Here is a 14,539-nt window from a genome sequence, read left to right as displayed (position 1 = left end):
CAGCCTGCCGCACAGGTATTGCAACTTGCAACCTGTGTGGCATGAGAACGGGGCCTTCTCTTCTCACATAATGAACGACTTCGAAGAACGGTAGTGGCATTGACCTGAATCTATTAGGGCTTTGGTTTGGCGGTATTATAGCTGCCCGTGAATCAATCCCTTACTTAGCAACATTCGTAGACCACACGAAACTTCGTATACCTCATTATACCGGTCCTTATTCCGCCTTGTACCACTTCTTATGTCGATAAAGATACAACTTTATTCTTTTCGTATCCTTTTCATATAAAATATCGGTTGTACAAGTGTTCTTGTTTCATTCTCAATGGGATACTTTGGACCTTTCATCGTGTTTCGTTTATATATTTTCGTGTTTATACGTTTATTGTTTATTCGCATATGGGTATCATTAATTGTAAAAGTTTTTTCATTTTAATTAAAAGTAAACGGATATTTTGAATATTTCTTCTGTTTTGTAATATTTTCATATTTATTATTTTATATTCACGTACGATTTATTGCGAAAGATATTTAAGAGGAAATATATTATATATTTTTAAATATATATTTGAATATAAATTGCAAATTATACGATACGAACATCAATACATACATGTAATAATATTAGATATAATAATAGTTTTTATTTACAAATTTTTAATTAAATTTATTTTGATAATTGATAAATTAAATGGAGAATAATTTTTGAAAACATGTTCAAAATGATACTAACTTTATAATTTTTCAGTTTTCATTTAAGATTTCATTTTTTAAATTTTCAACTTTTACAATTTTGTTACACTAAATCTTTCTTAAAATCACTTTCACTATCTTAAAAAGATTTTTTTATTACAGATTCAATCAAACGGAATTCGTGATATTAAGATCAGGAGACATCTTTATACAAGAATTCGGTAAATAACTCTTTGTATAGCTCTTTGATCGATGATTTCATTCCAAATGCAGACGACAACGCCCACTCGTGTTAAGAGATCAAATCCCTATTTCGATATACGTAATATTTCTTACTTGTTACTGACAATTAATTGCATTCATTTTGATGATCCATAAAATTTAACAATGTTTACTTATAATTATTTATATGAATAAAGACTTATTGTAAAATAAACATTTCGCCTCGATGTTCAAAGAACCATAAGTATTTTCACTCTGTTAAACTTCTATTTAAAGAGAATAAACTTGAATCTTCGCAGTTAAAAATTTTAAATATATCTTGACAAAAAAAAATTTTACAATGATGAATCAAATTTAATTTTAACTAATTTTAATTTTAATATAGATTTTTAATATAGAAATTTTAATTTTAATAATCAGATTATACAAGTTAATAAAAATATTGAGAAAAAAAAATTATGAAAACAATATAAGTTTAGATATTCATGAAGTATGTAATGATAAAAACACTTGAAAAATATTAAAAATATGAATCTTGTAATGCATGTAAGAAATAACATGATTGTTTAATGTCAAATGTTGAGTCGTTCATATAATGTAGATGTGAGTACATATATTTGTAAAGTAATACGTATAATACTAATTATGATATATCTAATAGAAAACATTCTTTCAAAGGCAGTAATGAAAGTCAAAAATAAATCAATAATAAATTAAATGTGCTTACAATTTACTGTGAGGAAACAAATATTGATACATTATTGATAAAATATATAAATTCTAACACAATAAAGATTTGTAATGGGATAAAATATAAGAAAATTAAATTTCTTCTTGTAAAAGGAACAAACAAATTGATGAGCAGTCGTTGATAAGTATAATTTTCATATTTTATTTTATATAATTTATTATATTTATTATATAATTTTTATGCAATTTAAACGCAATTATTTATACAAAAACTAAATAGAAACATTAAATTTTCAATTTTATAAATTTTACACGTGTAAAATTATTTATTTAATTAATTTATATTTTATAATTATAGCGTGAAGAATTAATACATGCTTAATTTTTTTAATATTTCGGTGTCATTGCAACGAGTATATGTAACTTCTAGCTTGATGATAGCGTATATGAATAAATGACTATTCTTTATGGTTAATGAGAAATACAGGCAGCAACTACGGATTTATATACCTACAACGAAATTTAAACTCATCATATTCAGAAGCTTTGTGAGAAACTTGGATATCATATTTAAAAATATGTAACTATTAGAAATATCTAAATATATAAATGAAATAAAAGTAATTTTAATAGATATTTATAAGTTTGTAATAGATATTCATAAATTTGAAAAGTACAATAGAAAAGTTATAATATAATAAATTACTATAATTAAAAAAATTTATTAAACTCTATGTTATTTATAGATAAAAATTTATTAATTTTAATATATCTATCATGTTATAATATTTATTATAAAATTTCTTCCATAACATCTTTTTATTCGTTAATTTATATCACAGAATTTAAAAAATGTTATAAGAAGAAAATTCAAGAATTTATCGTTTCTTTCATGTCCATTATTTATTATCCCCAAGTTCAATATATGTCACAATGATAATCATTTTTCCATAAATGATTATGCAAAACTTTCATTTACATGGATAATTCAGTTATTTAAACAGATTTTAAGTGGATATTTTCAAATGAATAATAATGCATTATTATTGTATGTTAATGCATTACTCAATTTGAAGAAATTTTCTAAAAGAAATTGCGAGCTATTTCTTATATATATATATAAATAGATATTAGATGAATATATAGATTGAATGCAATCATAAAAGTATACATGCTTTATATTAATCAAAAGCAAATGCAAATAATATGATATTAAAGTGCGCGATGAATTAATCGTAACGAGGAAAGTATTCTTAAATCTATACAATCATACAATCATACAATCTATACAAACATACAAAAGCATTCATTTTCACACTATCTTATGAAAAATCTCTTATTTTAATAAAAATTTTGTGTATATAGAGCACAATAAATTATACAAGATTAGAGCAATTTATTTTTCAATAAGCACAAATTTTTAATATTTTTTCATATTTTGTAAACAATTTCAATTGAGTGTATTACTTATAAAGCATAATAAAACATTAAAATTTAACTATTTTATAATTTAATATTTTGCTTTATCTTTTATTGTTAAGATTATATTTAAAAAAAGAAAAATAATATTGAAACTCTAAGGATTGATCTTAGAATCTCCTTGAAGTAATGTTTTATATATAATTCATATATAACTTATGATCTTCATAATGTTGTTATATAAAACAGAATTATTATATATATATATATATATACTTACTTATATGTATCTCCATAGACTATGTTACATTTAATAGTTTCTCGTTTCATATAGAAGATCGTTTTTGATCAAGCGGATGTTAGAAATGTTCAAAGAGGAGAAGTCCTTTTCCAAGCATTCGATATAAATAAGTTGAAAAAGGAAAGTAAACAATACCAATGACTAATAGGATCTTCGTAGTCACCCTCTGAGAAAGGAAACCAACCCTCGAAAACACGAAGAACGAAGATTGCTATCCATTTTCATCGTCCCTATTCTTTCTCTTGTGTTTTCTTAGGTGGAGCCAGAATTGACTTATACGCTCATTGACACAATAATAGTTGACAATGATGCAATGAAAAATTGTGTTGAAAATATGATGATTTACATTTGTTCTATGTAATCTATTTATTAATTATATATATATACATAAAACTTATATACTTAAAACTTAAATAAAATGAAGAACATGAATGAATTTTATAGTCATTGTCATAAATCTATTTTTATTATATATTATATATATTATATATATTTAATGGACATTTCTTGTAACAGAAAATTTATGAAATGCAAATGTAAATGAAATAAAAATTTATTCTGCCTTTTAAAGAAAAATTTCCAATGAAAATAGAATGTGTTATTATACAACAATTATATTTTCAGAATATATAACATTATGTTTTTGATTATAATACAATAACAGAAAGTAAAATATTAGCAATAATATGAATTATTCATTCAAAAAAATATATAATTATAATATATACTATTTTCTCATAGTAAAAAAAAAACCATAATTTTAATAAAACTTTAAAATCAATAATAAAAAGTAAAAAAATAAAATAATTAATAATATAGATAGAAAAGATTGATAAATTAAAATAATATCTGATCTTTTTAGATAGTTACTCTAATATATATATTACAGATTTAAACAAAATAAATCGTAATGCATATTTGTATTAGAAGTTTTAGATTTAAAAAAAATGACAAAAAAACATGACCAACATTCAAAGTAACCGAAATCTCAGAAATATCTAGTTGTTTCTTCTCGTGTTGATCAAGGTTCGGATTGGTTGGACTTGACAGAATAACTCTCTAAGTCGAAACATTTGTCTGTCCTTTCAGCCCTACTCCATCCCCACGACTCTCATGTTCTCCAACTACATGTTTATTCGGATCTTCACTAGCCTGTCGCAGAATGGTCGTATGTGCTTGTTTGACATTTACAAGTTGGTGCTAATACAATTCACAAGTAGTGGGTGATCTTGTAACTACTTTAGGAATAAAATTTATCTCTACCCTAGAGCCATACAATTATTAAATATTTAATTCTTTAATTAGTGATCTTATGTGATTTTGTGAAAATTTTATAAATCTTTATATTAATCTGATAATAGGATTGTTAACACTTATGAGTTGTGTTTAGGTAAGTATTAGAATTTTGCTATATTTTTTTTTTCACCTCCTATTAATTTCGAATAATTTAAAATTATATATTTTATTAATTATATACTTTTTAATCATTATATATATTTGTGTTCATTTTAATTTTTTAATTAATTTGTATAAATTTGATTTTTTTGTTTTATATGTGTCAAATATAATAAAAATTTTATTGTATTATATTTATATTTATTATCCTGTAAATCATCTCTTGAGTGATGTTTTTTTAAAAGTTCAATTGCAAAAAATTATTTATATGTTTTTAAAACAAAATTAAATCATGATAACTATAGTTTCTTTCAAAAAATTACAAATAATATCATTTTTCTTAATTGGTCGTATCTGTATAGAAAGAGCAATAATAAAAAATTAAACAATATGACATATATAAATAATATTAATACACTAAATTCATCATATTTTTCTAAATCAACATAAATATCATTTATTATTTTTAATTTAAATTTTTCAAATGGCGAATCACAGAAATTAACATTAAATAAATTTCCCGAATAATGATCTAATACTTTTTAAATAATTATTTTATTAATTATATATCGCATATATTTTAATATCTTACATTGCAATTTTCTAAAAAATAAACGTACGTAAAATTTTTTTGATTTGATTTTAGATGAAATGTCTTGGTTAGAAAATATGGCTACAACAAATCAACAATATAGCGAGAATATTTTTGAAAATCCATCAGTATCGCTGACATCGTCTTCTTCCGAATTGAATATTCAGAATACTTACTTTCATGGAAATCGCGAGTCTTCGTTCACTCATGGATACGTTTGGAACAATTTTTCAAATCCTTGCAATATTTCAACATCAGTTAACGCATTAAATGAAATCAATCTGTCGTCGTTTTGTGCCACAAACATTCAACATTCTAACACAAATCGAAATTGCCGAATATACAGGTATACAAAAATAATTACTTTATATATTGCAACTTGTGATTATTAATGAAATTTTTTCCTTCATTTATTATGAGATACAATTCAAAATTAAAAATTTTTGAATTATTAATAAATACAAAAAAGATATATTGTTGTTTCGATTTTTTTTTAACAATATCTTATTCAATTGTCAAATTCGATATTTCGAAATGAAATTTTTAGAACTATTTAATATAGTTTTCGCTAATTAATTAATTAATTAAAAAATGAATGATATATTATATTATATCAGTAAATTTATTACATCCATTTAATATAAATGATTATTTTCATTTCAAATTTATGATTAATAATTTGTTTAGATTTTATTTTAAAATCTTTTTATGTTATATTTCTTATTATAAAACTAATAATAAATAAGAAATATTAAAATGAACCAAATCAATAGAATAATATTCAGTGATATTTTATTGAAATTAATATATTAAAACGTGAAATTATTTGAATAAAAAGAATTAATTTTAAAAAGAATCAATGAAAACTAAATCAAATAGATGTGACATTTCAGAAAAATAAAAATAAAAATTAAATAATTTTTAATAACTTCTATAAAGAACATCTGATGAATAACTTTATTCTATTCTAGGAAATGAAAGAAAAGAAAATGATTATGATTATTATTTAGGAATGAACAAAATATTGTAATTTCAATTTTATTTTTGCAAATTTCAATGCTTTTTTTTAAATTTTTGTTAAAATGTAATATATATATATATATATATATTACATTTACATATATATATATACATTTACATATATATATATATATATGTATATTTCATAATTAAAATAAATTTTATTATTTTTTTATGTATACGAATTTTTTTATCTATTTAATAAAAACATAATAATCAATGAGATGACAAATTCATATTATTAAATAATTAAAATAATTAATATAATATATATATAAGAAATAACTATAAAAAAAAAAAAATTCAGATATATAACATTCTTACATTTTTTTTTAAAATATCTTTTTCAATTTTCTTTATAATTCAATTTTAATTTTAAATTTCTTCATATTATTATTAATTTATTTTATATTTTAACTAAAAAGTATCATCATTACATTAATCAAACAATCATATTAAAATTGAAATAGCGATTTTGTTATTAAATAATTTCTTCCTCACAAGAAGATGGCAGCAATACTTGCATCAAAAGTCCAGTATCGATGAAAAGGATACAATAGATGGAAAAGTAAACGTAAATTCTATGGAACAATCTTTAGATTTTGTTTGCGAAAAAACTCAAGATCGTCAAATTTCTACGACCACGAAAATATTTCACGCTTGGGAGATTCCACCGTGTCAAAACTCCGAGCAAAATACTGAGAATGAACAAAAATATTATTTATGGAGCAACAATTCCTTTGAGAAAGAGATGTGCTCTATAGAACAAGAACGTGGTAAGATAATTTTATATAAAATATTATCAGCATGTAAGATTGAAGCAAAAATTCGATATAAATATTTTGAGAGAATGTAATTCAAAATATTGCATGGAAGAATATTTATAATATATAATTCGAACATACTCACCATTTCCAATGGTTAATAATGAACGCAATATTAACTTCATTTATGGCATTACCGTCGCCAATATGGCTATAATGGAGCCAGCGTAGTCTAAATATTTATCAAGCAACATAACTACCATTCTCATTTCATATCATTACATGTAATAAAAGATGAAATTATCATAAAAATTTATCCTTATAGTAAAGAATTTAATACGATAAAATCATTTTAAAATATTTTACACAAACACGTGTAATTGTTTTAATATGTAATAAATGTAATAAGGATAAATTTTTTATTTCCATTTCAAATATTTATTTAAATTGTATATATATATATATAAATAAACTATATATTCATAATTTTCAAAATAAATAATATGTATAAAAATGAATTGTGATATTTTTTACATTTTTATATATTTGAAGATGTATACTGTTATTAAAAAACAATTTTTTTATTTTAAAAATAATTTCCTTGGAAATCGAATTTGAAAACTTACAAAATTCAATATTTAATTATTTCTTGACTGTATGTTCAATCTCGATTTTCTCAAAAACTAACATATAAACAAGCAAATTACATTTTGCATTTTTCATTTGTTTTTGCGGATAAAATAATCTCTTTTCAATCTACGTAACCAAAAAAAAAAAAAATTGATAATTATTTATTCAAAAACAAAGCATCAAATGAGAAAATGTTTTCTTTTTTAGACTTATTTTTCCCATATATCAGTATCATTCTCTGCTTATTTATACCATTCATCTTTAATTTCTTATACAGAGAATATAATATATTTGTGGAAGAATTGATTTTTCAGAGATCAAAATAAATTTAAAAGTTGGTATACAAAAAAAAGATCTTATTTGTATAAAGATATTATTTATTAAGTTATAATTAATTGAAAGAATTATTAAGAGTATTATAAATCGATCCTTCGAAGATATTTCATGAATATATTAATATATTCCATATATTTGAAATTAAAGACACAAAAATAAAATTGGTACTAGATTCTTATTGAAAAATTCAATTCTTTGAGAAGCATGTAAAATAAATATATATTGATCCAATAGAGAAATAACGATTCGTTTCAAAAATATTATATATACTTATTCGATTGACGTCAGTTAATAAACATGGTAGATTTATTTGAAATAGATATAAAAATAACATTGCGATATCAAGTTTTCATTGAAAAATTAAATTTTTTAAGATTGATATACATTGAGAAATCCAATAGGGAAAAATATGATATTCAAAAAATTGCATATACCATATTTGTTCGATTGACGTCAGTTAACAAATATAGTGAATAGAGATAGCGGTACGGAAGCAAGGCTAAGGGCTTTACCACCGATCCGACCATGTTTTATACATCATCGCCCGTAGATAATCCTGTGATTCCGACAACCTACATTATAGCGGCACGTTTATTAACTGGTACGCGGGAGCAGCTTGGTAATGACGCATTGAATATGAAGCTATTTTCATCTGACCGCCGCTTTCTGAATAAAAAACACACTGGTTAAAATCTTACTAGAATTACGTTATATGTAATACGTATAATAGAACGAATGCAGAAATCATTGATAATAATAATAATTTAATAATAATTTAACAATATATAATATTTGAACATTTTTTTTATTTTCTAGTGAATTTTCTGTTTTTAACGAAATTTTGCAACTACAATGGGTTGCTTGAGGAATTCGTTTTATTAAAATATTATCAAAATTTTAAAAAGATAAAAATAAAAATTCAAGTTCAAATTTTTAATACATTTTTTGTAATTTCATGATGATGCAAAACAGAGTAAAATTATAAAATATTCAGAATTTAGTACTTTATCAAAAATTTCAAAATGAGAAAAGATATTGAAGATTTGGAATTGAATTTATCCTATTACAAAAATTTCTCATACAAATCCATATTTAGAATTGTTTTATATACTGTATATATATAAACTTTTATCAAAATTAAATTATTTATAAAATAACTTTTAGTATAATAATAATAAGTTTAAATAACTTTTGAGATACAGTATATGATATAAATATATGATATACATGATATACAGGATGATATACAATCTTCTAAATAATAACTAGTAAATTAAATTAATATTTGTTGAAAAAATATTTTATATAAATGTTATATAAAATAGAAGTGGATATAATTTAATATTGTAATTTAATATTATTAATTTTTTTCAAGTAGTCATATGAAGAATATATATTTTTTAAAAGTCAATATTTTTTTCAAAAAAATATTTGCACATAAATGATATGATACTATTACAAATTCGCAATAATAATTCGATATTATTATATTACTTATTTTCAAGATTGTACAGTCGTATACGTTGTATTATTAAAAACATCCTTTTATACACAAAGATTGTCACATAACCTGCCGAATCGCACGATATCACTGCAATGAAATCAGTATCGTGTAGCTCATTTATATTGAGTCTTAAATTCAATATCATTCGAACAATAATAGACTGATATATGATTCAGGAAATTTTTTTATGACAAATTGAAATTTAATAAGACTAATCTGATACTTTATTAGAAGAAAAGTTTTGAAAAATTTTATTATTAATTAATTTTAAAAAAATAATGATGAATCAATATTTACTTACATGATTATCCATGATTATTAAAATAAGATACTATTCTTCTATAATTTAGATTTCAACTTTATCACTATTTTTATGTATAGTTATATGATAATTTTTAAAATGTGAGATGTTATTCTGATTCTTATTTAAAAGTTTTGCATCGTTTTTAAAATCATACCTTTATTATAATTTATTAAAATAAATTTATTAATTCTTATTTCAGAGACAAATAAGAGATTAACTAGCGATAAACCTCGTAAAGAAAGAACTGCATTTACGAAACACCAAGTTCGACACCTTGAATACGAGTTTGCGCATAGTAATTACCTTACACGTTTACGTCGCTATGAAATAGCAGTTGCTCTAGATTTAACAGAACGTCAGGTAAATTTCTAATTAATTAATTCACTTTAATAATCTAATATTTTTAAAATGATATGAGATATCTTCAACTCATTATTAATAGAAATTGTGATTTTGAATGTATATATTTAAAAATTTAAAAATCCATGTTATTAATATGCGTGTACATTGATTATAAAATAAATGCACAGATTCATTACAATAATCAAATTACAATACACTGTCTTGTAAAAAATTTTTGAGAATAGAAAAATTTCACATGCACTTCTCGAATTATATTTTTTTATATATATAATATAAAATTAAAATTTTTTACAAGAAATAAAAATTCTTATTCGAATTTATAATTTTGTTTATGAAGATATAATAATTTATTGGAAGGAACTGATTCTCGAAATATCGTGAACATAGACAAAATTTTTTTTTCTAAATCTTATAATTTTACGGGTTTATAATTAAAATAATATAATTTGAAAAAAAATTAGCATAAATATTGTAAAAATTTTTTAAAACTTGATATGTTTTTATGTATTTTTATATTATCACAAAAACTAAATTTAATCATTTCTTAAAAATTTCATATACTATTTATTTACTTTATATTTATTCCATTATTTTTTATTATCTTATTTATTTAATATTTAAAACGTTTATTGTATATAAAAATATATAAAATATCCATCTGAAATTTAAGAATATAAAAATATATATAGATGAATATAATAAATATAATATAATATAATAATATAAAAATATATATTTTCATATAAAAACATATAGAAACATAAACTATATTTTACTTATAGGCTAGATGAACAAAAATTAAAAAATTTATATATCCGTGGCTCCATCTCGCGTTTGAACGCTGAAAGCTTCGACTTGTTACTAGAATAGCAGAATATGCAAGGAGGTATTCGTGACGTCATAATACAAAGAAAATATTATATGTCCCCACCATTTTAAAAACACAATATTGAAAATTAATTAATAATGTTTTACTAAAAATTTTTGCATTTTTAAATTTGCTTTTTAAAAATAAGATTTCAAAGAAGTTTCTCATAAAAATTTTAATTTGAAATTCTTTTCAAACAAAATTAAAAAAGATTAAATATTAATTTTTAATATCCTATTTTTGAAGTAATGGGGAGCATAATCAAAAATAATAATATATTTGTTCTTCTCGCACAATATCTTTGTTATGATGTCACAAATACCTCTTTCTATATTTTGTTGTATTAGTAATAAATTAAAGTTTTCAAACGCAGCATTCAAACGCAAGATAGCACCATTGGTATTTAATTTTTCTATTTTTTAAATTTGTTCAAAATGTATTCTCTCTCAATAAATTTAAAATAAAAAAGAAAACAACGATAAATTTATATTTAGAAAAGATATTTGTTTAATAAATATCGTAAATAAATTTATATCTAAATGTTTCAAAGTGAGAAAATCGCACAAATGTTAAAAAAATTAAGAAAAGAAAATTTTTTTGAAAAAAAGAAAAGAAAAAAAAAAGTAATTTCAATTTTAAAAATTTTTTTTAAACAATTATGATTAAAACAATTAAAATTTATAGTAATTTTTAATAAAATTAATCAAATTGAATAATATAAATAGAATAATGAAATTTAAATAGTTAATTACTATAAAAATATTATTTATTTAATATAATAATGAAGAATACATAACAAATCCTTTCTTTTTTTAGTTCAACTTAAAAAATAATATGTAATAAAATATGTAATATATATATATTATGAAGTGAACAAAAATAAATGATTTAAGATATATAATTATCTTATCTTTGTATTAAATATAATAATATGCACTTGTTTGTTGCATTATAATAATTGTATTATTCTTTTAGTAAAAAATTTTTCTTTGTATATATTAAATCCTTATTCTATATAAAAAAATATTAGAATATTAACATTGTTCAAAAATAATTTAATGTACATATGTATTAGAGCATTTATGAAAAAATATAAATATGCAATTCATCTTAAATCATTTATTTTTTTCTAATCTTAACAAAAAAGAAAAGATATAATTTGTTATCATTGTATAAATTATATACAAAAATCACAATAAAAAATATTGTAAATGTTAATAAATCACAAAATGTTTATTTTAATTATAAAATTTTTTTGACTTTTTAGGTAAAAGTATGGTTTCAAAATAGACGCATGAAGTGGAAGAGGACAAAAGCAGGATTAATAAATGAATCGGAAAAGTTTAATGTATCTTGATAATTATTTATGTAATTTTAAATATTTAAAATTTAATTGTAAATATAAAATTACATTAAATCATTACATGTAATCAAATAACAAATCTTTATAATTCTTAATTATATCTATTATAATCTACTTTATTGTATAAGTTACCTGGGATTAGAAATTGAAATATTTTTGAAATTATTAATTACATTGCAAAAAATTTTAAATAAAAATTAAATGAAGAAAATATAATTTTACAATTTAATGCTTTTTTTTATAATTAGAAGATATATGAAAATCAGATTTGATATTTTAAATGAATTATAAAATTTTTAATAAATCAATCAATTAAATATATTATTTCAAATAAAAAGCTTAAAGTAAAGTTAAATTATTTATATCGCAAAATCATTATTTTAAAAAATATTTTCTAAAATGATTTGCTATTTATAATATATAAATATGAATAAACATGTAATTATTTTTGTTTTTAATAAAAAATTAATGTTAACAAAAATATTCCTTAATATTATTTAGAATCATCAATTGGTATAAATTTCATATCAAAACCTTTTTCTTTTAATTTTTTTTCTAAAGTAAATAATTTATCTTTTGTACTTTGTACGAATCTTATATGCTTTTTTTTGTCAATATTTCCATTTCTTATCTTAGTAATTTTATTTCTATTTATTATTTTAGGATAAATTTCTTTTGTCCATGATCTACCAACAAAAAAACCACTATGTTGTTTTTCAGGTGGAATATATGTAGCTAAATAAAAATATTATATTATATTAATTTAGTTTAATTAAAAAATTTATTTAATAATGTTGCATAACTTTTATGATACCTTTTAATAATCTTCCACACATAAGATAATTATTCATTGTTTCTGCAGCTATTTTAGCAACTTCAGGATACATAAATTCCACATATCCATAACCACGACTTCTACCAGTCTAAAAATATCATATTATCATATTATTATGAGATTGTATTTTACCTATTATTATTATATTAATATCATATATTTTATATTATTTTTATATTATTATCATATAATAGAATCATATATTAAAAATTGAAAAATTAAAATATTATAATATTTTATAATAAATTTAAACTAAATAAAAAAAATATTTATTTATAAAATGATTGAATAAGTTATATAGTTTATTGATTGTAATTTAAAAATTTGATTCTAAATGTAAAATCTGTAAAAAATGTAAAATAAATAGATTTTGGAAATGAAATATATTTCAAATAAAATATGTAATATATAAAGTTCTTAATTTATTATTTTTATTTATATTATATATAAATTAATAATTATGATACTTACATTTTTTGATCGAACAACACGTACTCTAGTTACATTTCCAAATTGTTTAAAATAATCTGTCATTTGTTCTTCATAAAAGCCATGAGGTATATGTCCTAAATATATTATACCTCTTGAATGTTTTTTTTGAAATTTTGTTTGTCTAATTTTGGTTTTATTAATTTTATATGATTTTTCTACTTTCGGAGTTGAAGCTGTGTTTATTATTTCAACATTTTTTTTCTATAATATTAAAATATATTTTAATTTTATTATATATTAATAATATTATTTAAATACATAACATATACTTAAACACTGTCTAACCTTAAGTACTTTTTTAACATTTTCAATTGCTTTGGATACAGTTGATTCCTCTTCTAATTCTGATGATTTTCGTTTAATTTTTATTGCTTTTTTAAGTGGTGGCACTCTTATTGCATTAGATCTTTTTTTAATTTTCATTTTAAATTTTCAATAATACAACCTATGTACAGAAATATAATGTTATAAAAACTTTTAATACAATATGGCATAACTTTTAATACAACTTTTTGCCGCTAGGTGAAGACACATTAAAAGAACATTTTCATGTAACATAAATTTTGATATTTATATCAATTTTTCTATTTTATTCCATAACAAATAGAGTATTTATATATCAGTATTAATGTCTTTCAAATAATATATATATTATTATATGAATTTCTTTTTGCTACGAGAATTTGGGAATCATATCATTCTGGCAGTATTTATATATTTCGTTTTTATAGGTAAAATTTATATTATT

General features: G+C 20.6%; 2 protein-coding genes across 2 annotated transcripts; one reads left to right on the top strand and one right to left on the bottom strand.

Moving 5' to 3' along the window:
- The first annotated feature begins 4,559 nt into the window (after positions 1-4,559).
- Positions 4,560-12,458, top strand: LOC122719063 (homeobox protein Hox-C6a). The gene is made up of 5 exons (XM_043944594.1): positions 4,560-4,715; positions 5,367-5,658; positions 6,837-7,108; positions 10,070-10,230; positions 12,369-12,458. Exons 2-5 carry the CDS (start codon positions 5,372-5,374, stop codon positions 12,456-12,458), a joined length of 810 nt encoding a protein of 269 aa, XP_043800529.1. The 5' UTR covers positions 4,560-4,715; positions 5,367-5,371.
- Positions 12,459-12,935: 477 nt separating this feature from the next.
- On the bottom strand, positions 12,936-14,260 carry LOC122719075 (MKI67 FHA domain-interacting nucleolar phosphoprotein-like). The gene is made up of 4 exons (XM_043944613.1): positions 14,077-14,260; positions 13,771-13,992; positions 13,279-13,387; positions 12,936-13,199 (listed from the first exon to the last, which is right to left on the bottom strand). The coding sequence occupies exons 1-4, from the start codon at positions 14,212-14,214 to the stop codon at positions 12,958-12,960; spliced, it is 711 nt and encodes a 236-aa protein (XP_043800548.1). The 5' UTR covers positions 14,215-14,260; the 3' UTR covers positions 12,936-12,957.
- Positions 14,261-14,539: the final 279 nt, after the last annotated feature.

Source organism: Apis laboriosa, unplaced genomic scaffold (genome assembly GCF_014066325.1).
Source record: "Apis laboriosa isolate Shangri-la unplaced genomic scaffold, ASM1406632v1 scaffold69_cov144, whole genome shotgun sequence".
In the NCBI taxonomy this organism is placed as follows: domain Eukaryota; kingdom Metazoa; phylum Arthropoda; class Insecta; order Hymenoptera; family Apidae; genus Apis; species Apis laboriosa.
Note: the sequence above shows the minus strand (reverse complement) of the source record. Positions and strands in the feature narration are given on the sequence as shown.

Bases quoted from the DNA above. Each gene is read 5' to 3' on its own strand.
- LOC122719075 (XM_043944613.1), bottom strand. From the start codon at position 14,214: ATGAAAATTAAAAAAAGATCTAATGCAATAAGAGTGCCACCACTTAAA. The intron at 13,388-13,770 runs GTAAGTATCATA...TGATATTTTTAG, and splicing joins GTGTTGTTCGATCAAAAAAT to ACTGGTAGAAGTCGTGGTTA. The intron at 13,200-13,278 runs GTATCATAAAAG...ATTTTTATTTAG, and splicing joins GTGTGGAAGATTATTAAAAG to CTACATATATTCCACCTGAA.
- LOC122719063 (XM_043944594.1), top strand. From the start codon at position 5,372: ATGTCTTGGTTAGAAAATATGGCTACAACAAATCAACAATATAGCGAG. The intron at 7,109-10,069 runs GTAAGATAATTT...TTCTTATTTCAG, and splicing joins CTCTATAGAACAAGAACGTG to AGACAAATAAGAGATTAACT. The intron at 10,231-12,368 runs GTAAATTTCTAA...TTGACTTTTTAG, and splicing joins TAGATTTAACAGAACGTCAG to GTAAAAGTATGGTTTCAAAA.